The sequence below is a fragment of the Tinamus guttatus genome, unplaced genomic scaffold (assembly GCF_059628265.1).
Source record: "Tinamus guttatus ecotype Peru unplaced genomic scaffold, ASM5962826v1 Tinamus_guttatus_pri_ptg000546l, whole genome shotgun sequence".
NCBI lineage: Eukaryota > Metazoa > Chordata > Aves > Tinamiformes > Tinamidae > Tinamus > Tinamus guttatus.
The window spans coordinates 2,849,877-2,875,851 of NW_028289080.1; the positions used below are offsets into that span (position 1 = coordinate 2,849,877).

General features: G+C 44.6%; 1 protein-coding gene across 1 annotated transcript in view; it reads left to right on the forward strand.

The window, feature by feature from the left end:
* Positions 1 to 25,975, forward strand: part of NAV2 (neuron navigator 2) — a 263,629-nt gene that overhangs the window by 138,454 nt on the left and 99,200 nt on the right. Inside the window, exons 2-6 of the mRNA XM_088534263.1 lie at positions 3,289 to 3,406; positions 7,340 to 7,392; positions 14,906 to 14,978; positions 19,430 to 19,604; positions 23,534 to 23,715. Of these exons, the coding sequence (XP_088390389.1) occupies positions 3,289 to 3,406; positions 7,340 to 7,392; positions 14,906 to 14,978; positions 19,430 to 19,604; positions 23,534 to 23,715 (601 nt within the window). The remainder of the gene's footprint in view (positions 1 to 3,288; positions 3,407 to 7,339; positions 7,393 to 14,905; positions 14,979 to 19,429; positions 19,605 to 23,533; positions 23,716 to 25,975) is intronic.

Genomic DNA, 25,975 nt, shown 5'->3' on the forward strand with positions numbered 1-25,975 from the left:
CTTCCTAAAAGGGGTGCCAGTGCCCCCGTCTTCCTCAGGGACGCGGGAGTGAAGACTTCAGCTGCTTACAGCTCCATTCCCCAAGGTTGGGGGTGGTTGGAAATACCGGGGATCGCAGCCATCTCCGCTTTCGGGAAGGTTGGTTTGCTTCCCCCCGCGGCCTTGCGCCTCTGGAAGGTGCAGGTTCCTGGATGCAGAGTTCCCGGTGGCCTCGTGCCTGTCGGTGCTGAGGTGCTCGCAGGGTGCACGGAGCAGGCCCAGGCTCCCGGCTCCCCTTCCATGGCGCTTCCCACTACCTGGAGCCGAGCGCGGACAGGTCGATGCTGGGGCTCGGCTGCCTGCGGAACACAAACCGAACCGGGAAAAGCAGCTTTGGAGCCGCGCTCCGCTTCGCCCCTCCTGGAAGAGCCAGCGCCGGCCTTGCAGGGGCATCTGCGTCCTGATGCAGGTACAGGCGGCCCACGGGGTTTGAGGAGAGCTCGGCGGAAACAGCCACACGCTGTAAGAACCGTCTGACGAAGAGGCTGCAGCAAATGTCGTCAGGCTTCCATTTCCCTTCAGTTTTTGCCTCCCGCTCCATGTGGCATTGCGACGACTGCCCTGGCAGTGGCTGGTGTCTGCGCGTAGGCCGCGGCGCTGCGCCCGGGCACTGTGCTGACAGAGACTTTATATTTTTTATTTTTCTTCTCCAAATCTTGCTCAATTCATTCAGTAGTGTTTTAGCTACAGCTCGTAACGCACGGAAAATTTCCAAAATCAATATTTACCTGTAATGTTCTTAGTTCAAACCTGATGGAATCAATGTCTACCTGTAAAACTATGAGTTCAAAACTGCTGGACTGAAAGCAAAAAGGAGAGAGGGGGGGAAAAAAATATCCTGCACATTTGTCTTTAATTTCTTTCCCGACAATTGGATTCCTAAGATTACAGGCTGTGGGGTAAAAAAAGCTACTAAACAGCTGAGTCTGCCTCTAAGAAAAGCCAGAACTTTGAGCCCAGTTAAATATTAAACTGGTTGATCTCTGAGCATTCTCATTTGCCATGGTCATAATGCTCAAATAATGTTTTTTGCTTGATTTTGGTAACTAAAATAGTGAAGCTGCCTTCAGCGATTTTTGTACTGCGTAAAATTTCTGAAAAGCTTTAAAAATCTATGCCTATATATTTAATGGAACAGTACCAGACTCCTGGAAGTTTGCACTGTGTTTTATCTTTCGAGCTTGTGTATCATTTGTATCAGTATTCTGACAGTAGCACTTAGGATCACAAGTATAATTTACCACCTATCAGCTGTCTCTTAAATGTAGACAGTTTTATTTCCAGAAAGATAATTGGAAAATTATGGTTTTCTTCAGATTTATGCAGGCCAAGTTTTAAGAGCTTGCAGCAAATTATTATGTGTAAGACTTCTATTTCCTCCCTTTCATTTTATGTTTGCTGTGTGCATTTCATTTGTTGATTGTAATTGGCTGTGTACTTTGTGTTGCAGGATTTTGTATTCTTTAGTTAGAGGACTGTTCAGGTCATTTTCTTGTGAGTGTTCAAACAAATGACTTTGTCATCCGTTTGCCAAAAGTATCCAGGAACACTCAAGAAGGGAACATATCTGAAAAACATTGATGTGCCAAGGTAGTCATATATGAATGGAAAGTGTTTTCCTAGTCCTTTTATTATTGTTTTTCCAACTACTTGCCTGTTTTTGAACATTCGAAAACATGATGTGCTTCATTTTTCTTGTGTCTCGAAATAGCAACCATTGTACATTTTTCCTACTTGTTTGTGTGGAAAAGGAAGAGAAACATTAGGAATCGTATTTGTGTAGCGCGTTACAAAGACTCGCAACAAACAGGTTTTGAAAGCATCCTGGAGGGTTTCCATGCTTACCTCCATGCATGCCATGAAAAGGAGCAGTGACTGGGAAGAGGCACTAAAATTGAGCAGTGGCCTTGGGAAACGCTGCCGCTAAGCTGGCCAATGTGTCGTCCAGGCAATTAAAAATAAATCTCATTTGCACATGTGTTTTGCATTTTGCAATCTGACATGGCGCGCTCAAGTTTAAAATAGACTTATTAAGTAGATCTGTGTTTTCCTGCAGAGCGCTTTATTAATCAAGCAGCGGAAGAATGAAATGATACTCCGTTCCTTTAAATATCTCCTAAACAGATATTTTCTTTGTTGTGGCATGTGTTACTGTTATTTAATGAGATGTGATATGATGAGCATTAAAGTTCTGCTCGCAGTTGTGACGCCGACGTAGAAATCGAGCGGCACACGCAGAATTGCAGAGTTCTGCTGCTTGGCGGTGCATGATAGCAAGTGCAGCAGGACTTGACGCAGTAGGAAACAAACGTGACAGAGCAGCTTGGCGATTCCAAACTCTTGTGTTTCCACGTGGAGTTGTGTTTAAAGCTTTCTCGAGGGGCTCTGCTCCTTCGGGATCTACCGGGAGGAGATTGCTTTTGCCCCCCCTACTCCTTCCCGTTCCTGCCTTGTTTTAGCAGAATTACAGTTCAATTTGTAATCCGAAATTCCTCGCCCCGTCCCTTCTTTCTTCCCTTGGCTAAGCCGGCGTGAAGCGATTCCTTTGTAAGCGGTCCCGCGGCGGGGGCTAAGCCTCGCGCCGCCGCAGACCGCGGCGCGCGCTCAGCCACGGGCTTTGTTTGCAGCCCGCACGTTTGGGAGTAAATGCCGGTATTTCAGCCTTGCTGCCGCGCTGAAATCAGTTCACTAGGCCCGCTGGGAACGGCAAAATGGTGCTTGCCAGCGACGGGAGGCTCCAGGCCCTTGGCGGGCTTGTTAGGTAATATTGCAAGGTAGGTAATGTGGCAGTCTTCCTCAAAGTGCAACTCCTGTTTTGCCTCATCCGGCCCAGAAGCCCCTCCTGGAAAAGCATCTCTAAAGCTTCTGGATGGCAGGCGTAGGAAAGGGCAAGTGCAGAAGACCCTCAGGTGGAAGTCGTGAACGGCTCCGCCAACGCGGTGCGGATGCAGAGCGTGCAGCTGAGCGTTTGGCGAGCCGTGCGAGCCGAAACGTTTCTGGAGGTTTGCTATAGTCTGCCCTGAGCTTTGATGTCAGGTTCCTGAATAGGAAAACCCGCTCTATAGTGAGCTGCAAACTCGCTCTGCTCAATGCCTTGAATTTTAATGGTGCCGGCTGGCTTCGGGCAGCTAAAAAGCCGTCGCCTTTTCTCAGCGGCTGCCAGGCTGATGTAAGCAAAGATTGCAACTCTGGTTCTTAAGAGTTATTGCTAACGGTTGCTTTTTCGTTTGTTCATCTTCCTCCTGACAGATTTATACTGACTGGGCTAACCACTACCTAGCAAAATCTGGCCACAAGAGGTTAATAAAGGATCTACAGCAAGATGTGACTGATGGCGTTTTACTAGCTGAAATTATCCAGGTTGTAGGTGAGTGACTTTCTTTTTCTGTACCACGTACCCAGCAGCTTACTTAGAGATACACCTTCTTTACCTTCTGTATAAACATCGAGAAGAAAAACACCATCAACTGCATATAGATAATTTTTACTCAGAGACTTTGCTAATTAATTTGATAAAGTGTTGTCTTAAAGAATTGCGGGAAAAATATTTGATGTTGCTGATAGGATCTCCTGACACAGCAATGTCATTCTGCAGAGCTGAATGTTAAAAAGCGACTTATGAGGGGTTTTCTTTCTGCTAGGCTGCTTTTAGCCTTCACTGTCCCTATTACTTACTTCTTTTTGGGACCGGTCTAGCATAATTCACAGTGACAACAGCCAGCTATATTCTTGCTATGGCCTCCTGCTTCCAGCTGGATTTGAAAAAATCTCTCCATATAGCTGGGAGACAGTAAAAGACAGTTTTATGTGAAAGAGAGGAAATCTTCCGTAATGAATTTTCAAATGAGGAAGATCATTTTCATTAGGATGCGTCTCTCAGATATAGCTCAGTCTTGCAAGTCTTGCCTTCTCTCAGTTTTCACTAATATTATTAAATAACGGAGATACTAAGCAATTTGCAACATCGGCCCCACGCAGAGCCCCATATCCTCTCTCTCCCTTGGGCCTGGATCCTTCATTAGTTCCTTCAGAGGCTCATCCATCTCGTACTTGGGATGCCAGGGAACACATGCATGGGCCAGTGGAGATTGATGGGAGCAGAAAGGCTGCTAATGGGAATTAGGATAACTATTGTTAGGAGCAAGACTGGCAGATTTGAGATGCAAATTAAGAAGACAGCAGTGAAGTAACAACACATCAGGGCGTGCATATTTATATGGGTTCGAGATGCTGTAAAAAAAAGCTTGCTCTCAATTTCAGGTACAAATCAGGAAATCAAGAGACCCAGTTCCACCAAGCCCGCGAGAGCCGGACTGGCATAAATCAAACAAATTTTCCTCTTTGTGTGTCGTAGGGCGATAATATATCCCCGTAGCTTTCTATGGACTAACTGTGTAGCTACAGACACATAAAACAGGCCATGAGGTCTGGTTTTCCAAACCCAGGAATGGTTAGGTGCTTCCTCCTATCCCACTACCCTGTGTGTACAGTGCTGTGCCAAACCTCTGTGTGGGAAAAGGTGTCAGAGTACCACCATCAAAGTAAGTTAAAATGGTTGTAGCAAGTACTTAAAAGTAGCTGTTTGAATACTGACTCGTGAAAATGGTTATAAATCCAAAATACTCCCTCTGAAATATTCCAAGTTGTCATTTACTGTGTTTTCAGGGCCATCTCTGAGCTCCCTTACTCCTAATACTAATTAGGGCTGCAAGGCACAGCTTTCAAAAGTTTGAGATAAAAGGTTTCCTTTCGAGATGATGTTTTCCATGTGAAATACGGTTCATATTTAAACATGCTCATTCAAATTCTCTAAATTAGCGGAGAAGTGGCGGTAAGTTTCACACATAGAAGATGCTTTAAGCGTAGCCCAGAAAGCAGCAATTCTATGCAGTTTTGGTAAACAAGACTGCATGCTAAAGAAGCCTCTGAAAGCAGGGCAGGAGCGTTGGCTTTTTTTATGCTGTGCTTTCTGTGAGTGTGAAAGCAGCTATGAAGACGCTGCCTGAATGGCATATCTGGAGATTATTCAGAGTCACCAAAATTGGTTCTGGTTGCGTTACTAGTGATACGATTTTATGTGTGTTCGTCTGCAGTTCACCTTGCAGACAGGAAATCTTGCTATTTCAATCCTCAAGCAGATGGTAAAATGAAAAATAAAGGTGTGGTTTTTAATGGAGACTCAATATAGTTAATAATGATGCAGATATAATGACTGGAAGTAAACAGACCTTTCTACTTACCTTTCTCGAATGAAATAGATGTGTATTTAGGGAAAGGGCATACTTAATAATAGCAGGTAGATTGTTCTTACACCTCAGCTTCCAAACAGGGAGCAAATCTACGAGATGTTAAGCCAAGTATTACTGCATTTACCTTCAGAGGCTCTGCCTTCCAGACTTTAAAACTCCTAGATATAGTGTGGAAGTGTCTGTTATTTGATAATAGTTTATCCTCTTTGCAAGTCAATTAAAAATGTATTAATAACATTCTGGTTTTTTGCTACAAAATTTATAAAGGATATATATTTATAAGGATATAAATATATGCCCTAGTAATCTCACAGAAGCGTAGCAGTTGTATCTAAATGAATACCTTCAGATATCCTGGAGCAGATCTCATTTTGGTAACACCAAGTCGTCTGTTTCACGTTAGATTCTTCAGTTTTCAAAACTCAGGATTGATGCTAAAATATACTGTAACCCAGGCTAGCAGGACTTCTTTTTTATTGATGCCAAGAATATTTGTGGACTCTTTTAGTTGATCTAACAGAATCCACAGCAGATCAGATACGAAGCTGCAGACGTTATCCTAAGGGTAAATCTTTCTTTAGGAGCTCCCGTTAAGGGTAACCCCCTGCCCCAAAGTCAGGGTTTGCTGGTGAAGCAGTGCAGTTCTGCGGCAGGCACTAGGTGCATTGCTAAATATTCGGGATCTGCTCCTCTTGTGATTAAATTTAACTGCATTGACTTAAGCAATAGTAAATTATTGCTTTTATTACACACTTTGTCTTGTTTCTTCTGTCTGGCTTGGGAAAGAGGATGAGAGAAACTGTCAATACCCTCCTGCGGCTTAAACTTTTGTACCGGTCTGGAACATCCGACCCAGCCGAGAGGAGAACTCGTTCAGAACGTCATTAGCCTCCTTTCAAGCATTAGTTATGGCCAGTGCAAATTTATAGCTGTAGGATTTTATCAAACTAATAGGGTACCAATTTTTGAAAATGCTGCAAATTTTAATTTATAAACAAAGATATTGCATGATGCAGATCTGAGGAACAGCAAGTCAAAAAGTCTGAAGGCAGAGATTTTGAAAACAGGATACAGGAGATCCCATTTCTGTATGACCAAGTTATGAAGTCACACTTGTAGGAACAAACGCACGCTGCTTGGGTGTGGAATTGGAGAGCTGGTTCTGGCTGCTCGGTCATGTCTCTTTCAGATTCACATCAGTTCCCAGCGCCTTGCAGTGGCATAGGGAAGTACTGTGACACCATGGTATATCAAGAGGGGAATGCCAGGCGGGAATGAAGGAGTTTTACTGCTTCTGTGCTTAACTTTATGACTGCTGTTGGGAAACTGTGCCAAATTTGATATTCCCACCTGAAGAATGGCAGAAAATTAGATGGAGCTCTGGTTGTTGCCTGGGGGTTGTGTGATGGGAAGAAAATAGGTCTTAAAACAAAAGGATCAACAGGATGCAAATCTGTTCAACGATCAAAGAAGATTTTTTTTTTATTACAGTGAAAAAAAAACAAATTTGATTGTAACTGCTTGTTCAGTGTAGTGCCCAAAAGTTATTTCAGAGTCTAGTACTGAAAGGTGAAACCCAGCAACTTCAGGCTCTAAGACAGACATTTAACTACCTCAACAACCTGCTACTTTCACTTGGGACCTCAAAGATTGAACCCCCTTATTTTTTTCCACAAACGGTGGTACAGCTGAGCCATGGGTATGAGGCCTGAAGGCTCCGCCTGTGCTTCACTTGGCATCATTCATTCCCACGTTTCCTGCCGCCGTGTGAACGCGGCGCTCACGCTGCCGGCACTCTCCCCGGCTCACATCTCCTGCTCTCGTGGTATAACGGAGTGACCGGTTGCTTTCCGACCCCAGCTGTCTCTGGAGGCCTGGCCCACTCAAAGTCCAGCTGCTTTTCTTGCTGGTCTCAGTGTTTCACACATTTACTTTCGTCGGAACACGCGGTCTGAAACCCCTTTATTTAGCTAGCAGTAAGTGCTCAGGAAATAACTGCCATAAATGTCCTTGGCGTAGCTTGTGCTTTACTTTCTGTATTTGCTTTTCAGCAAACGAAAAGATTGAAGATATCAATGGCTGCCCAAAAAACAGATCTCAAATGGTAAGTGGGAAAGTTGTCTGTTTTGTGTGTGTGGTTGAACATTTAGCACATGTGACTTAAGTGACTAAGGGCGACTGTTAGAAACAATTTGCAGTGTAGTTCCTTACACTAGTGAAGGCAAGGTGTAATCTTCAGGACAGCATTAACACTGCATTTCTTGCCCCCTTGTATTCCTCAGGGATTGAATTAGGCCTTAGCATTTAATCGTGTGCTTACAATGGCACCTATTCTTACCTTGGTATTTTATTTTTCTGAAATATCACTTAGTTAAACAGAATATATAAAACTAAAATGCTGCTCTTTTGTCCAGACAATAGCATTGCAAAAACAGAATTAGGTATACATTTTAAAAATGTATTATGATCCCTTTATCTTTTGAAAATAATGGCCCAAACTTGCTAACTAAATAAAAATAATAATAAAAACCCTCACATCCAATTTGCAGGCTTCAAGATCTGTTTTAATTATGTATCTTCTTTTTGACTGATTTAATTTGACAAATAAGCTATTTTGTATCTTTCTGTATATAATATTTGAAACTGAAGAAAAAACATAGTGTCGTTAAAATAAAAGCATATCTTACTTTAAGTGTAGCTCTGCTATGAGTATTGATGAAGATAAGACTATAGGCAGAACTTCACTGAGAACATAAGTAGGAAGAAACTGAGGATTTCTGAAAATGTATGGTATTTCAAATGAAGCCTTTTGGTTTTTTACCTTGTGACAAAACTAATTTTACTGTCTAAATTCTAGAATTTTTGCATCCCACATATTCAATTTGGGATATTTTAATATCTTTTCAGTATGTGAAGCTATTCTGGTGCCTTTCATTTTTAAATCCTCTCCCAATTGCCCCATCCCCAGGTCTTGGTTAATGCCCCTGATGTATTAAATAAAGATTTAACAAGAGTTTGTCATCTTAAGGCAGAAACTGCTCTGTTTTTCTCTTGGAAGTTATCTATCTCCCTTAGGCCTATGGAGAGAGCCCTCCTTCAAAAGCAAGCCATCTAAACAGATTTATTGTTGCTGCTTTTTACTGCTTTGAAGAGACTGGTTGCTCTTCTTGCTGTAACCACAGCAGCTGTCCATGTACAGTATGAATAATTGGGAAAATATTGACAATTCCTATAATGTAATGTTGCATGAATGGATCATTAAGAACTGAATTTCATTCAGGACTGGACAACCTCCCTAATATTGAATGAATAAGGAAAAGAATGTAAGTCACGTTGTAGGTTTAGGTTTGGCAGTCTCCCCCCTTTGCATTTTGAGGCACTTTCCTGCTAATATATGACTGCCCAGTTTTGTTGTGCTTTGTTGGTTTATTTCATGGAATCCTTATATTTGGAAAAGACCTTCAAGATCACCGAGTCCAACCGTAAACCCTTGGGTCCTCTGTGTTTCTGTGCTGTAGGTACTTCTCTAAAGAAAAGCCTATACTGGTGATGACCAGTTCCAGCTGGCACACACTCAATCCTGTGGTTAGCTGAGGATGTAGTAGTACGGAGCATAGGTTCCGCAGCCAAGAAAATTTGGAGACTGTTACCACAACTGCCTTTTGCTGTGCAGAATGAAGCATAAGCAAATACTGCCTCGCTTCTTGAAAAGCGCAGAAAGGAGGCTAAAACAAAACCACCTTCCTCTCCTACCCATTCTTGGAATAGCCAGTTGTAAATAAGCACAAGTAAGGATATCTTTCTGTCACTACTGCTTGGTATTGATTTTGGTAGGGATTTTTTTTCTTTCCAAAAGTTGATTTTTTTGCTGAGGATATTATTAGAGCTCTGCATTCATCATCCTGCAGAAGTTGGGCTATGCAGGAGGTAGAATTTCGTACCTTATCTTGGAGCTAGCGTAGATCTTTCTCACTAGTGTGGCTATTTCCATGAGTGCTGAGTATAACCTATTACAAAGGGGTTCATATCACTTGCATTTATAAAATGCTGAAGCGATTTGTAAAGCATAGACTTGAAGGCAAAAAAGAGGGGAGCTGCTAGATAATTGAGGGATGTATTGGTAGATACACAGGGCAGCTGCTGCACTGCAGGGGCTGGGACTGTTGGAGGGGGTGGAAGCAGCAGCAAACAGTGTGCCATCTAGGAAGGGTAGAGTTTTTCTTCCACTTCGAGCACAAAGCCAAGAAATACTGAATGTGGCAGAGGAAGGAGATAAGGAACATCTGGCTATGTTTAAGAAAAAGTATGAGAAAAGAGTAAGGAGAAAAGAAAGTCATTTTTTTCCAAGGTTGGGAAAAGAAAAAAAAAAAAAGTTTTGCAGAACTCTAGAGAGAACTAAAATGCTAAGTGTCGGAGTTGGAGAAGTGGAGTGGAATGACAGCAAACCTGTCAATGGTGAGGGGAAAAAAGGTGGGGAAATCTGTAGGTGGATGAAGCAGGCTCTCCGCTCTCTCCAGGCTTAGCCTGGGGAAGTTACGGGGCGTCCAAGACCACAAATTGGAGCAACAGGAAGGAATGCAGGCCCAGCCAAGAGCACAGTCCCCTCCTATAAATAGACTAGGAAATAACTGTGGTTCTTGTGTGGTGCTCGCGGTTGTTTTTTATTATTTTTAAGAGTGATCACTTTACGTGAACGTAAGTATCTGTGCGTGATGAAGCTAGCATGGAGCAAAGAGGAGGTATGTATCTTTTTTGCGGGGTCACCTGAAAGTTTTTCAAGAATTGCCCCTTCCTGATGCAGATATTGAGCCATACTGGTGAAATACTGTTCAGTCTTTTCTCCTACTGATCATCTATCTTGGAAATACAAAGAATCCCTTAGAGCAGCATGGGCCAGGCTCTGCATTTCTTCCCAAGAACTCTACAGAACGCAACACTAAGGCCATCGTTTTCTATATGCTCTCTTCGTTTGCAAAGAAACCTTATTCCAATGATGGCAGCTGTATTTTATTTTATTATGCGACCGTTTTCTTGTCATTTTCTGGAAGGGTCCTGGCGTGTATTCTGGGTACCCAAGTCAAAACACAGTTTGTATAAAAATTCTCCAGCCTGGTGGAGCCTCTGTTTTTAAGGTGAGCAACAGGAGTTTTAATGACGCGTTAAAGCTGGTAGTTCGCTTCCATCCTCGGGGTGACCCTCGCCAGCGCCACCTCCTGCTACGTGTCCGTGTTCTGGGGTGCTCTGGAGGCAAAGAGCACACAAAAAGGCTTTGGTGTGAATGCTGCTGTGCCATGGCCCATGCCTAAAGAGCGTGGATGAGTAAGCGTAGACGAGGGTGGGCAGGGACCGTGTGAGGAGCAGGCCTTGTGCTTCATCCCTGTCCGTCGCTGTTCCCGGGGAACCGGCATCCACCTGGAGCGGCTCCTCTACCCACGGGCTTTCCCCCGCGCTGCAGGAGCTGCAGGGGCTGCTCCCGCGCCGCTCCCGCGGCCTGGGCCTCCCTTCCCCAGAATCCTGCTGCTAATTCCGGCAAACAGCTTGGCACAAAACATCAAAAGCATCACAAGCATTTTTTTCTTTTTTTTCTCTGCAAATTCCCAGCGTGGGATTTTTGGAAACGTATCCCGGCGGTTAAAAATACCCGTGTACTTCCGAGTAAAACTTCTCCAAGGCTGCTCTGAGAAATGGAGTAAAGGGAACTTTTGTGCCTCCTGTTAAGCCTTCCCCCACCCTGCCCCACTTTAGTTAGTCTGTCTCTTGCTGCTGGGGCAGTTTTAGCATTTCAACCTGCTCCATGTACCTGCAGTAACAAACGGGCACCTCGTGGCCGCGGCAGGAGGTGTTTCCTGGCCGTTTCCTCGCGGCCGAGTGTTGCTCTGGAGGGAGCCTGGTGGGCACGGCTCTTCGCGTGTGTCCTCAGGCCATTCTGCTTGCTTTGTATCTATCAGTGTTGGTGACACAGGCGCTGCAGGATGATGGACTCCTCCTTGGCAGAGCTGGCAGTCTCAACAAGAGCACAGAGAGAAGCCCGTCGTCGTGGGTAGGAAATAACGTGGTGAACAGAGCTAGGCAGCACCGGGATGGACCAGCATGGCCCAGCGTGTGCCGTAGGGCACCGTAAAGCATCCCTCAAGCGAGACACGTCTGCCTGGACCGGGAGATAGATAGATATAGAACATATAAAGGTGCAATATCGTTGTGAGGCCGAACGACAGTTCATTTGTATCATTTAAAACATGTCTCTGATTGCTCGATGGTTTTGTTTTTGTAATTGACCATTTAATAAGGAAATAGAACATGGCAATATTTGGTGCAAAACTTTGTATTGAGTTGAACCTTGTGACAAAATGGGGAGTTCCTCTACTCTGTGAGTTTCCTTAAATTCTGAATTCCTGCTGCAAACCAAAGTTAGATTTGAATTAATTTTATGAAGTAGAAGTGTTAAACGTAGGATCTTGAGCAGAGACAAAAAAATGCATTTTGCCTTATGAAAGAGCTTGCTGAGAACTGCTTGCATTACACTCTTTGCTGCTTCTGGGTTGTGTGTGGACTCCACTGCAATGTTGCATAAGAGTCTGCAAATTTTTTTTTCAAGTTACGTGAAATCAATCTTTATTTTTCTGCTTTGAAAATGAATCTCCCGGACAGAACATGGAGTCTTAAGTCAGAAGGAAAGTGCTGGTTTCAGTGCGAGTGGTGATTTTTCTGGGTAAGCTCATAAAAATGCAGCCGTAAAACCACGGTGAAAGTTGGGGGTTGAGTTCTTGCGCTCCAGTAACAATGTTCCTCGTAGTAAGGAGAATAATCAGGCGCTTCGTGCGGTTTCTAAGCGAGGGCACCTACAGTGATAAGTTTAATTTTGATTTTTCCTTTGAGAACAACACCTGGCTACGTCCCAAGGAGTTGATGATCCACGCCGCTCTGCTTGCCTTGGCGGAGCTGCTGCACGGCTCTGCGTCTGGACCGTTTCCATTTTCCCATCTCCGGCAAACGGAGCCGATACGCAGCATCCGTCAGTGCCCACGGGTGGGCTCCTGTTTGCACCACGAGCAGCGGGGGTGTTTTTTCGGGGATTTGGGGCATTTGCTGTGTTTCTGACGTGCCCTAGGCGGCTGTAGCAGGCCTGGGCACATTTCCCAGCTCCTTTTCCTTTTAGCAGGGATCGGAATAGAACCGGCTCTGCCTTGGGCATTGCGCCCGTGTTGCCAGAAATACACAATTACCGTAAGGTCCTTCTGCGAGCAGAGGGCCCATGGAGCTGGGAAAGTAACAGTGAAATGAGGATTAAATAAACGTATTTAGATCGGTTTACAGGAATAGGAGCAAGTGGTTAAATTTGTGTGCATGTAAGTTCCACATGTGCCAAAGCAGGGAGGGAGTGAGGAGCGTGTAGGTCTGGTAGGAATCCTGCTGCTTCCCTGCCTTTATAAAGCACTTAGAAATGAGGGAATAAAAAGAGATATAGGTGCTCACTGGCTCCTAATCCTGCTTTTCTGCAAAGAGGCTGGCACTCAGACTCATGCAACAAAAATAACTACCCCTTCCATGGTTTGAAGCATGTGCATGCGTTTCCTTAGGGAATACTGTGTGTAGTGAAAGGAACTGCATGTGTAGGGGGGACCCCAAATAAACTCTGTTTGTTGCTTTAAGGAGCCAATTAAAACCACCGAGGGAGCATTGCCTTCCCTCCCGATCCCCCAGCTGCCTTTTGATAACCGTTTCCAGCGGGAGCGTTTCCTGTGGCGCTGATGGGGAGGGAATTGCTGCTGCGGGTGGGCAGGCCCGTGGGGTTGAGAGACAGCGGCGCTCAGGCTGGCGTTTGCTTTAGGGATGGCTCAGAGCACACAACTGCCTTGCGTGGGGTAAAGCTGGTGCTGTGCTGTGGCATTCATCCTGCAAACATTTCATAGGCAGGGTGTCACAACTGCAGGGTTTTGGATGCCTTTGGGGTGGGAGCGTTGCAAGGAGTTGCTCAGTTTTGCCCTGCCTGCAGCGCGCTGCAGTAAGATGAGCACTGCAGATATCTGGCGCTGCGTTTTTTCTCTTTTCACACGTTTTCCCCCCTCTTTCGGGTAGGAACGACCTGCCATCTCTCCTGCTTTGCCTCCGCTGGCAGAGGAAATGAGAAATCCGACTTGTCAGCCAGAAAGCAGTCACAGCCCCCGGAGAGGGAGCAAACACACGCGTCGCCCTGGCAAACGCACCGTCGCTCCACATCTGCTCGGAGGGCTCCAGCAGTGTGTGGGTTGGCCCAGGAAGGGCTCGCGGGGTCTCCGTGAGAACCTGCTGCAGAATCGCGAGGCCGGAGGCCGCAGCCGCGCTCGGGGCCCGGCGTCACCGCGGGGCCGGGCCGCAGGGCCCTGCTGAGCTCGCACCGAGCCGGGAGCTGGGCACGCAGGACACCAGCTCGTTACTGTAGGAAGAGCACTTTGAACTTCTGCCAGCTCCAGGTTCTAATAACTTCAGCTGTAGACCTGCGCTCTGCGTTTTATTTTCTTCCTGAACTTGCCCTGATTTCTTTCTTTTTCCTTTGCAAACTCTTATTTTTTCTTAAAAATGAACTAATTGCTCCTATTCCTACCATTCTGCCGTATAACTCTTAGTATCACACGTGTTACTACGTAAATATTAATGAAGGCAGAAGATTACTCAGAGTTGATTGCCCAGGGTTACTGAACACGGGGGAAGGGAAGGGATGCAGGCCAGCATCCTCCCTGGTGTGGGGAGGCCCGCAGCTCTGTGTTTTCTGAACACAGCAGCAGAGCTTTGGAGGCATCCAGGTGGTAAAGCAGGCATGAAGCACTCTATCTCCACTGGGATGCCAAGACAGAGGGGAAAGATCCCCAACTCCTCGAGCGTTTCTGGGGCTGGCCTTGTGGAGCGGGGTTGGGGTCCAGCCTGCAGATCACCGGTGCTGCCCTCGTCGTTCAGCAATGTTGTGCAGACCCCATCAGGCTGCAATCCGCTCATCTGAAGGGCTGACTCTTGGACTCGATGGTCTTGAAGGTCTTTTCCGTCCATAACGATTCCATGATCCTGGGATCCCACCCAGCACAGTGCAGTTGCACCAGCTCCCTGGTGCCCTGTCGCGAGGACCTGCAGTTGTCTGTCCTTTTTGCCACGCAGGGAATCTCGCGCTGAAACGTGGCTTGGATTCCAGCGGGGGTTTCCAGTTACAGCCCCCATATTTGTCTGCGTTGGTGGCTGGAAATTTGGCCATCTGTGAGCTTCAGGACAAGTGGCAGTCTGCCCTCCCCAGCAAACGTGGGCCCTGTGTTTATTTTCGGTTTCATGATCGTTGTGGGTGAAAAATCCTGGCATAACATCATTGACCCTTCAGTGGGATATACAGGGATCATTTTTGCTGATAAGAGTATGAACTAACTTGCTTCATACAAGTGCAAATAATAAAGTCCTGATCAGTGTAATATTGGATCATTTGATATCATAGCAACTTAGGTATTTTCCTAGTGGTTTGGTTTCCGCGTTACGAGCAAAGGGACTTTTTATGTGGCACAAAGACTGAGTGCAATAAAACATGGTGGGAGATTAAACATTTATTAAAGCACTTATTCTTTTTTGTCTCTCCTTTTTTGTTTTGTTTTGTTCTTCAACAGATTGAAAACATAGATGCGTGCCTCAGTTTCCTGGCTGCAAAAGGAATTAACATCCAGGGGCTGTCAGCAGAAGGTGAGCCGGTCACTTGTTTAAACTTCACTTTTAAATGAGAAACTTGGTTTGCTGCTTGAGATTTTCACCCGAATATGCAGTGTAAGGACAGATTGTAATTAATATGAATAATTTAAACATTCTCTCTGCTGTTTACTCCTTTTTTCCCACATCTCAATATGAAAGGTAGGTAAGAGCGAACATGTGCACTGCGAACTTGTACAAATAGCCGAATTAGAGTTCAGACACTCTTGGTTATTTCTGTTAAGTCAGAACATTTTCATCTAAATTCCATAATTGACACATGGATTAGAGTGCAGACAGACACTGAAAATGAACTGTTGGGGGTTGCCTGTCTTTTGCAAGAGCAATTATTTGTTTCCTCATTGTTTAACTACCTTCCTACCTAAAAAATGATCCTGCTTTTGTTCCTTTTTTGTTTGATTTCTTTTTAGACACAATAAAATCCCAATGTTTCAAACAAACAAACAAAAGAATTCCTGAGCTCCAGTTAGGCTGCTTCCAAAGTCCATGAGGATTCCTTAAAGACTCTGTGTGGCTCAGAGTCCTCAGTTCCTTTATGCCAGTGAGATCTGTGGTCCGGCTCTCACCTGCTCTTTCATCTCCATATGCTGGAAAAGCAGCTGTGTTCAGGAGCTATTTAAAGCCATAACTTCTTCCTTTGAAAGAATTCTATTACCTAAACAAAGAAGGAAAGAGGAAACATATAAAAGTGGGCTAATACTTTTTATTGGATTAGCTGGTAAATATGCAAAAAAATCTATATTCAGAGGCTAATGAGAATGTCTCTCTGTTATGTGTAGGCAAAAAGGCGTTTATTTTCTTTCATTTTTCTAAATAGTCTAAGATCTACTCCCTAGCTTGCCTTGTCTCTATTCTTATGCAATCACAGTCAAAAAATGACCTTTCCCCCTTAAAAAAATAAAAAGCAAGAAGGAAAGTGGAAGACTTGCATGAATCTACAGGGCCTCCGGACAACCACGAGTCTCCTGTGGTCGGGAACGTGGGATCCGCGGGCTGTTCCCCTCTTGGCCGCGGCTGCGCACCGGGAGCAGGAGCTGCTGCAGTTACGTGGGGTTGCCACGCGTACCTGGGTTAAGAACATATATACGTTCTCACGTACATCAAGCAAGGACTCTGCATTCGCTGCATGCGAGGAGAAGGAAGTCCCCTTAGACGGAGTCATTCTCTTTTATTCAGAAATAGCAGGTGCCTTTTTTTCACCCTGGAAATGCAAGTAAAAGTTAGCTACTGGTGTTGTTATAACATTTTTATAGGCAGTCTGGTGCTCAGAAATGGCTACTTCCAGGCTTGTTTCACAGGCTGGATTTTCAGGAGGCTGAAAAAAACTGCACTAGGGTTTTAATTTAGTTTTCATTTTATTTTATGCAGTTTATTGTTTTCTCTGGGCTTTCTGCTTGCTTCCTTTCCTCTTTATTACGCTGGTCTGCGAACTTTGTGCTTTCTGATCATGATACCAAGTCTTAGCTGAAACTGCCTCCCATACTGACAATGATCCCTGCATATGAAATACGCTCTAGGAAAGCTACAGTGAACGACCTGCATGGAGAAACCATTGTGCACCCAAGTTTTATATATGTAAGTCTGGTGAAGCAGATTTCACATTATTTACCCGTCTCAATACAAATGGCTTTGGCCATTTCATTTATTTTCTGTCACACTTTGCTCTTTCTAGGAACTAACGTACTAAGCTATACAGAAGGTAAAACTAAACCAATATCATTGTGAGTCTGTGAGAATTTTCACCAGCTCAACTGCTGACATTAAAATAGAAGAGTGACAAATAAAGAGCAGGGGAGTGAAGGAGAGTTTGTTAGAAAATGCAATTTTCTAGCACTTGATTTCAGTGATAAATTAAATTTCTGTTCTCGGAGACACTCCTTAACTGTGTTGAGGAAGGAAGCAGAAACTGAGCAAGAAGAACGAAGAGCCACTTAAAATAAACAGTGCTCCACCAAGGAAGTTGGTGCTTCTACACAAGTCTTAAAACAAAAATGCTGTTTCAATGTGCAGGTGCCACACAGGTGTAGTCCTTTTTAAGGATTAATACGGTGAGGATGTGGTCACTGCTGATAAGCATAGTAGGCTGCAGACAGGCCCCTTTGTCAGAGCAACGTGAAGCCAGTAAGGCCCTCCCAACTCAAATCTTAAATCTTCAAATCTTCCTGAAATCCCTGTTTGTAGATACTGAGGAAAATGTGGTGGCGATGCTGGAGAACTCTCTTCTCCCGTTGCTTTTGCTGCTGGTTTTGTTGCCTGTCCCTGTGAGCTGTGTGCCTGTGCCCATGCTCTTCCTCGTTCCCGTACAGAGCAACATCTTAGACTCCTGAAGCCGGGGCCCTCCCGTTAATCCTTCCGTCCTTCAGTTTCCCCGCTGAGAAGATTTCAAAGATCATGGAGAACATAAATGTGCAAAGACAGAAAATCTAACCTATCAAACACACCTTTCCTTTCTTTACCTTTTCTTCCCATTTGCCTGATATCCACTGAGTCCAATGTGTTTTCAGAGTAGAAGAAAGGATGTCTGGAAACCTACAGAGGTAGAAGTTACAGCTGTGGGTTAACAAGTAGCAACAGAGATATTAAAATATGGAAATTTCCAGTTGCTGGATTTCGATGCGTTCTTTTCCAAGCAAATTCCAGTTTCTTCTAAAACATTCTTCTAAAACTTGTTTTGATTGTACAAAACCAGTCTTTTGGGGCTCCATGGTTACATGTCCATCCTTACCGAAGTCACTGTGCACCTGGAAGCCACCGTACGGACAAGAGGGTGCCTAGAGCAGGAAGCAACTCAGACTGTGCTACTTGGCCGGGTTTAGTGAGCTCGAAGGACTCTCTCGGTCCAAAGTGCCCGGGCAAACTGCCAGGTGATTCAGCTCTTCAAGGTAAAAGAACCGTTTCTGACAGTGTGGCTTGAAATACTGCACTTCAGAACCTACAGGAAGGGCCTGGAATCGCCGCGCCTTGCGTTGCAAGCAAATCCGTGTCTCCCATTGCACATAATTTTGCTAAGTTCAAACATGCAGATGCATGGGGGTTGTTTTGTTGTTGTTGTTGCTGTTGTTGTTCTTTATTTGTTTATTTTTCTTGTTTTAGTTCTGGCCCCTATTTGTGCAGTTGAGCTTCCTCTTTTAAGCCTCTGGGAACATTCAGTTACGCTTTGACTTAGGACTAAGTGCCACTTTACTTACAATTGCCCTGCGTAGTTACGGTCCCTGCATGAAGAAAGGGAGATAATTTTTGCTGCTTTTCCTGCCTGTTTTATTCTACCATCTAATTGGATCCCACCATCCTCCCGAACTAGACTCAGGGCCTTGAGACAAGGAAACTGGGTGTTCTGGGTCTGGGTGGTAAACTGGACCACTTAGATATAACGTGTAAGTCATCAAGGAGATGAGCGTGGGCCAAAGCAAAATGGAGGAAGGAGGAAAACCAGATCAATGGCTAGGAAGGAAGGAAAGGTGTAGCGGAGGACAAGGCGCTCAAAGCTGGAAGTTCAGGGGGAAAGGGGAGCCAATTTTTAAGAAGTGAGCCTAGGATTTGCTGGCCACTCCTTGGCCATGCGTGCTTCTCGTGCCCCTCTTGCGCCAGTCCATGCAGACATCCTGGAAAGCGTGGAGCAACAGTAAGTTTTAGGAGCACAAGTGCTTTTGAGAGCACATGCAACCGTTAAGCAGTTTGTTTATTCATGCAGCTTTTTAAGTTTAGGAAATGAAACGTGATAAAAGGTTTGTTCACACCGTATCATCAAAGCTGGCCTTCATGTGCATGCATTGTGATAGAGTTAGTAACTACATATTTTTTCCATCACTGTATTTTTATTTGTTCTTTTTTTGTGAGTGTGCTTGATGTTGTGTGAAAGGGTGGGAGGAATGTTAGGAGTTAAAAACTGTATACATTCACTGTCAAGCAAGGTACGTTGGGTATCTCCATTCTTTATTACCTTGTGGTGATTTAAAACTGGTAATTATCTACTTTAATACAGGAGTTCCAAGCAGTAACGAAATCTCCTGTTTGCAAAACTTCCATTTTCTTAATGGAAACCATTAGTCTGATATAGTAGAAATGACACGATGGTGTGTGATAACTGAGCACTTTCTTCTCCTCGTGTAAATTTCGAACTGTGAAATCATTTACACTGCGATGTTGTTAATATATTCCCTGTGTATTTGCTGGTTATTTTGGGTTGCTTTAATTGAAGGAACTACCTATTTAAGCAGAATAGGATGCAGCAGGAATGCAAGGCATCCGCTGCAGCGAGAGGAGTTGGTTGTTTCTTTGGGGTTGCTGACGAGCTTTGCAGAGCGCGTGTCGCATCCTGCAGGAGTTGGGCTCCAACAACGTGACGGATGGCAAGGGCCGACCCGCGGCACTGTCAGAAAGCAGCAGCAGCCACGGCTGACGAGTGACTTCTCCCCGTTGCCTTGCAGAAATCAGGAATGGGAATCTGAAGGCCATCCTGGGCCTCTTCTTCAGCCTGTCTCGCTACAAGCAGCAGCAGCAGCAGCCGCCGCGCGCGGGGCCTCCCGCTCCGGCCGCCCTCCCGGCGCAGGGCCCGGCACCCCAGCAGCACCCGTGCAAAGCACAGCCCGAAATGCAGTCCAGGTGGGGAACCTTCCGTCCTTCTTCTCGCGTAGGAAGCGCGGCATGTGTTGAGTGCTGCCTTGACGCCTTCAGAGAGCAAAATGTGTGCTGAAATGTGCTCCCGGTGCTAGAAACACGCAGTTCTGTGGACACAAAATGCCTCCAAAGCAGAATAACTACCATTTCCTCTAAGGAAATTTTTCACAGTTATTCCTTTTACTTCTACTAGGCAAACACACATATCAATGCTAGTATGGGGTATACATATATATACCTTGGACATATGGAAAAATGACTTCAGTTTCCATTTACAAGGACAGCCCCCCCAGATGAATGCAAGGGTCTGGGAGTGGTAAAAGTTCATCACAGCTGGCAACAGTCAGAAATAAATTTAGGTTTGTTGGTCGGAAACAATAAGCTGCCGGCCTACATGAAAAGTAATTTGGCAGTTGGCGTTTGTTAGGACTGGGAAAACGTAATATATGTAATGGGAGGGGGTACATGTCTCGGATGCCTTTAATTCTAGAGATGCTCTTTGCAAGTTAGAATTAAAGTAATTTTAAGGCCCTACTGCTCTGCATGCATTTATTCCTATGGCGTTCTGCTTACCCAACTACTTTGCTGGTAAGGGAGTGGGGATTTTAATAGCAGTAAGTAGGCAGGTTTCAAATGCTGAAATCACTTACGCATGTTTGCTAAGATGTGAAGACTTACTTGTTTTAAAATGACACAAATTAAGGGGGAAATAACACAATTTAGGTGGACAAATGTTTTTGTATAACTGAAGCTAGCCAACGTTGGTGCTGTGTAATGACTTGTATAGGGACTAATTACTGTAAAGCAAAGATGAACTATAAGAACATATTTCTATGACTTTTTGTGTAACAGGGGTGTTGAATCATGTAAATATTACTTTGACACTTGTAGTCCATTGTATGGATTACACTGGATTTCTAATAACTTAAAAATATTTGAAGATGCTAAAGAAATGTCATAATGTTTCATTAGAATATGCTGAGCTATTGCTCAGATTCAGGTGAGTCATGCAGTAAAAGATTGATGAGAAACTGAGTACTAAAGTTTGAATTTTGCATACAAATTGCACCTGCAATACTTTATAAAAATTAATTCCCTTCAGATTTCATGCAGTTTTGAGCAGAAGTTATACTTTGCAAAGGAAATCCTTCCCTCCCTAAAACTAGTAATTAATTTCAGTGGCTAAAAAGCGAGTTTCTTCTTTGCTTACTGTTTTCTTCCACTTTTTCTTTCCTGTGTGCAGTGCATCTCCCAGGGACTCATCTCAAAGCAAAATCATCCGATTCACTCTTGGTCAGAAAAGGTCTTCTAGGTTAGCACTTCTTCATCCTCTGCAAAGCATGAATAACCCTTTTTGCAACATCCCCAGATGCATGTTTTGGGCTTGCCTTAAAAATATTGACCTCCTTGGTTGCAACTCGGTATTTTACAAGCAATCAAAACACGGAGGTGTCAGGCCCATTTTGGCTTTTTTCCTTCCCCCTTTTTGCAAGACGTGCAATGCATTTGCGCTAGCGAGAACTCTTGTGCTTTGGGTGCCCATGTGAACGCTCCTCCTCGAGAAGAAGCCGTGGTTCTGAGAGTGCTCTCCCTCCTGCGCGCCGGGCGTTCCCCGTACGCAGGGGTGCCGACGGCGAGCGCTCGCGTCAGGCTGGCGCCCTCCGCGCTGCCCTGCGCCCGTGCTCCTCCGGGCTGCTGCCCTGCCCGCTGGTACGGGGCTGGGAGCGACGCAGCTCCCTGAAAACCGTGTTTTAGGCCATTTCTCCTGAACCACCAGCTTCTGCGGCCGCCTCATCTCAGCACTTGCAAGCAGTGCTAAGGCTGCTAGGGCTGTGATTAGCGAAGTTAGGGATGATAAGTTTTTGATAGTTCTACATTAGTTAGTAAGCTGTTTTTTACCGTTTTACTGAGCTTCTGAAGTATTATTTGCCATTTTTATCCAATCTGTGAACTACTTGGCCAGCTGTCTGCCTTTGTTAAGAACATGAATAACTGCTTTATAGTTTGGGTTTGCTTTTGCCATCTTATTTCTCATAAGATGAGAGGGAAGGTCTGCTTTGTAACCCCTTTTTTAATGCTCCGTATTTCCTTGGCAAAAGGAAAAGAAGCTAGAAACTCTTCCCTGATTTTTTTCTTGGATTTCACAGGTACTCCTGTGAGATACCCAGACCTGATACCAAAACCAAATCAGTCACACTGGAGTAAAAAATGCAAAAGGAACGCTATCTTCTTTGCAAACGTTTGCCCTTTAGGCAAAACGAGCCCTCTCTGAGCTTTCTTGCCTTGAAGAGTGTGACTGTGTTTATGAAGAGTGTTTGGGTTTTCTTCTCTCCTGCTTTACCTCTGCTGCCTCTTCCATAATCTCCTTTACAGTGTAAAGGCTTTTTCAGGAATTACGGGTTTTCCTGCAGGGATCATGATGTGCAACTTTCTAGCACCCCCCAGTGTTGGGAAGGGCTGTTGATCCTCAAAAATCCTGGTGAATTGAAGGGTTTGGCTAAAAAGAGCTCAGCAAGGTGGCAAACCTCAGAACCATGACGCGCTGTGCCGCATCCACAGTGCCTTGCATTTACAAATGGGTGTTTTGTTCTGTTTTGAATGATGCCTCTATGTCTTGTCCCCCTTTGAGCTCTGAAAGCATGTGCATGCAGCTGCTGTCCTTTTGCTGTTTTCCTTCGTGGTGCTTCTCAAATTTCCTGTCTCTTTGAGAAGTTGGTTGATTTATGAAGCATCTCTACCTGGCCTTTCAAGCTACTCTTCCTTCCTGTGGGCATGATTTGGTCCTTTGCATCCCTCTGCTCTCCAACAACAGGGACATTTTAGCCATTACCAGCACAAGCTGTTTAAGACACATCAATTTAATATGCAAAGAAAAAAGTGTTAAAGCAATTCTAGTGTACTGCAAAGACTAGGACACCAAGGAGTTGTCCGCTTCAGTGTTCCTGTGTTTGATGTGAACCGACTCTTTTAGCCTTTGATGGGCTGTCCTCACTCTTCTAAGCTAGTGAACTTCAGTATGCATTTTGAAAAGGTACCGACATTTAAATTTTTGTATTTTATTTAGAATACTAAAAAGCGGTGCTCATTAGTGCAGAATATACATGACGGACCTTCCAAGTGAATGTGTAAACACTGGCTTTGCAGGGCTGAAGCGCACGCATTGCTCTGAAAGGGGGTGCCAGCTGCTTCCCTGAGCGTGTCGGGCTGCTTGGAGAAGTCCTCCCCTTCTGCCTGCAAAGCACAGAAGTAATGTGCTCCCTGCAAGGCATAGCCTAGCTGCTAAGGTGGCAGATATATTCTGCCTCCCTGTTGCTCCCAGGTTAAATACAGCCCCATTCAGCGGCCTGGTTTAAGAACAGGAGTCTCATTTAGTCTTAGCCTTGCACTGTTTTTGGAAGTGGTGTTACCCCCTTGAATTTCCCACAGTGGTTTCTGCTTCCCCAGATTGATGGCAGGAGACCATCAACGATCACTGGAGAGGAAACACGTATGGAGGAGGGGCTGTTAGGACAGCTTTGCTCAGTTTAGGCAGTCTAATATAATCTGTGGATCACCCAGTAGAAACAAGTAGCCTGTTTGCCAAGTCCGCTGTTAGTCACCTCAAGCAGGAATTGCAGAACTGGATTCTGACCTTTTTTTTTTTTTTTTTTTTGAGATGAAAATATCACAGGAAAGCTATTGAAGTATCTCACTCAACAGATTTTCTTCCCTTTTCTCCTGTTGTAAAGCATTTTAGCTTGCTCACTATGTATATTTTTTCTTATCCAGGATGATGTGTTGCAGCTTTTTCAAGTCCCTTATGAAACCTTGGGGTACTAATCCTTTTCTTTTCAGATCATGCATGGTATTTTGTAGTTTCTTTCCCTTCCAAGGGTGCATTTTTTTTTCTCCTCTCCTTTCCTTTAATGTATTTCACCTGACTTTAATTATTCACTCAGACTTCCAGGCCCTACCGTGAGGGTGTCTGCTGCAGGCAGTGAGGTCAAAACTCGTGGTTCTCTTAGTGCCAACAACCGACGCAGCCAGAGCTTTAACAATTATGACAAATCCAAGCCTGGAATTTCCCCCTCAACATCAACAAGTAGCAACGAGAAAGGTAAGTGCCTGAAATTTTGGTATTTCCCCAAAGTCTCTTAGGTGTGGTTTTCCTCTGGGAAAAAAGTGATTTTTTTTTAGTAACATTCCAGAAGCCCTGAGACTCTCTAACCGCTAAGTGTCCCTTGGCAAAGAGGTCTTTGTCAAACCTTCCTTTGGTCTTGATAAGCCTATTCTGAAGCAAGTGGCATGTCCTCCAAGTCAACTTTCCGTGATAGTTTCCTTCTGATTGAAGTGGGTAAGTTTTTTCTATCGTGTCTACAGTGGAAAAAAATACTGTCCTCAGGGTAGGTAGTAAAGGAGAGGTGGTACAGAAGTATGTGTGGCAATTACCTGAAAGGATGGGTGAGTAATCATTTCTCACATACACAGCTCTTCATGAAGAAGGATGAAAAGCTGGTTAAAAAAAGGTTAAATGCCAGCAGTCAAGAACTTTCGGTGTTCAGATTCATTTGAGTTTTCCTCCAAAAATGCTTGGTTTAATCATAACATAAAGCAAGTAATCATGTCTCATTGTGCCAACCTGCTGGAAGTCTTCCTTGGGTTTCCTTAACCTCAAAACTCATTGAAGTTAAGGGGAATCACTTTACTAATTTCATGTATTCTTGATCAACCTGCTGTTGATTGCAGTTAGGAACAGAGCACTCTCCAATGACTTTCATGGATGAAAATTTTTATGTGATGCCAGTATAGATATGGAACTAATGGAACCCACTGGATTTTTTCCAAACAACTTAACATGCAGAGTAATTCCTCCTACACTTTCTTTATACTCTAAAGTTTTGTAGTCTAAGAATATCTAAGAAGTGGAGAGCTGAGAGAATGCTTGCCTCGATATACTTCAAATTGCCAGTCAAGTTATTCAGTTGACAATTTGTTATTTCTCTGTGTGTATTAAGAAAAAAAAAAGGCACAGGAATTAGAACAGCAGCGCAGAGACACTTTTTTAATATTTAAATTAGTACTTAAGCTTTTTTGTTCAGCTAACACCTAAAAAAAGTAAGTTCTAGTTCCCTTCTTAACGCTTGCTGGACTAAATCACTATAGTCTTGGACTATCGAAATCCATGTGGAAAATTGCCCAAGCTGTGTGACGTGCGCTGTGCTTGCCCTCCCCTCTGCACAGCAGCCTCCGTGGGCTGCAGGGGGAGGTTGGTGTTGGAGCTCCCCAGGGCAGGTAATTCACACGTTCTTCCCTCTGCAAGGCTGGGGAGGTGCCCAGCTACAAGCCCCACTGCACGTTTTTGGGGAAGAAAGTTGAGAAGAAGAAATTCTGCCTGTTCTGGCAGAGCTGCTTTGGGTGAGTAATGATGTTGTGACTGAAGCAGCCGTCAGGATGTTACTCCTGAGCTGTTCCTCACCATAAGGCTGCAGTTTGCATCTGTGGCCTTTCCCCCCACCATGTAAACTGTCTGCCTAGGCAGTTGTGGAAATAAATAGCATAGACTTTCTGAAAGATGCCATTAGTCAATCAAAAATGAGGCAGTCGGTTTGCTAAGCCTTGGGGAAAGGATTCATGTAACCTCTGAAACTCTTATACTGTTGTATAAAAATAAGTGATTCTTGAATATCTGTGTGGATGTTGTGAGACACACATATACAGGCAAAAGAATACCCATAGATGAGGTGTTCTGGGTGCTCATGACTAGAAATACTGTTCTTGAGCAGCCTTTCATAGATTACAAGGGCGGGAGGGACCTTAGTGATTGCCTGGTCTGATCGCTTGAATGGTGCCGGGCTCTGCATATCCCGGACTGGAGGGCTGGAGTTGATTTGGCAAGGTGCTTAAACTTTTCCTTATCTTCACGGTGATTAGCCAATTATAGCTTACAGCCTTTTTTCTCCCTTTTCATCTTTGTAAAAAGATGCGTGAAATACAGAGATTGCTCTGTGTGAAGTGCTGGATAGCAGCTCCCCCGAGGTTCTCCATTGCCTTCCCTTCTAATAACCCGATCCGCTCCCCTGGGCCTTGACCAGCCGTGAATCCCTTAACGTCCACCCAGCGAGCGCGAGTGCCCGGCAGGCCCAGGTGTCTATAGGAATCCCTGGATTACTGTGACATCTCTGGAACGCGGTATGGTGAGGCATAGGCATGCCAGGGATAGGCTGGCACCTTTCCTTTTTACATTCTTATTGGTTTGTTCCTAGTGATTTATTTAAAATAATCCCACAGAGGGCAGTAGAAGCCTGTAGGGGGAAAAATAACATATAAAAAATAACATATAAAAATAACAATAATTCCTTTGGAGTTAAAGGAAAAAA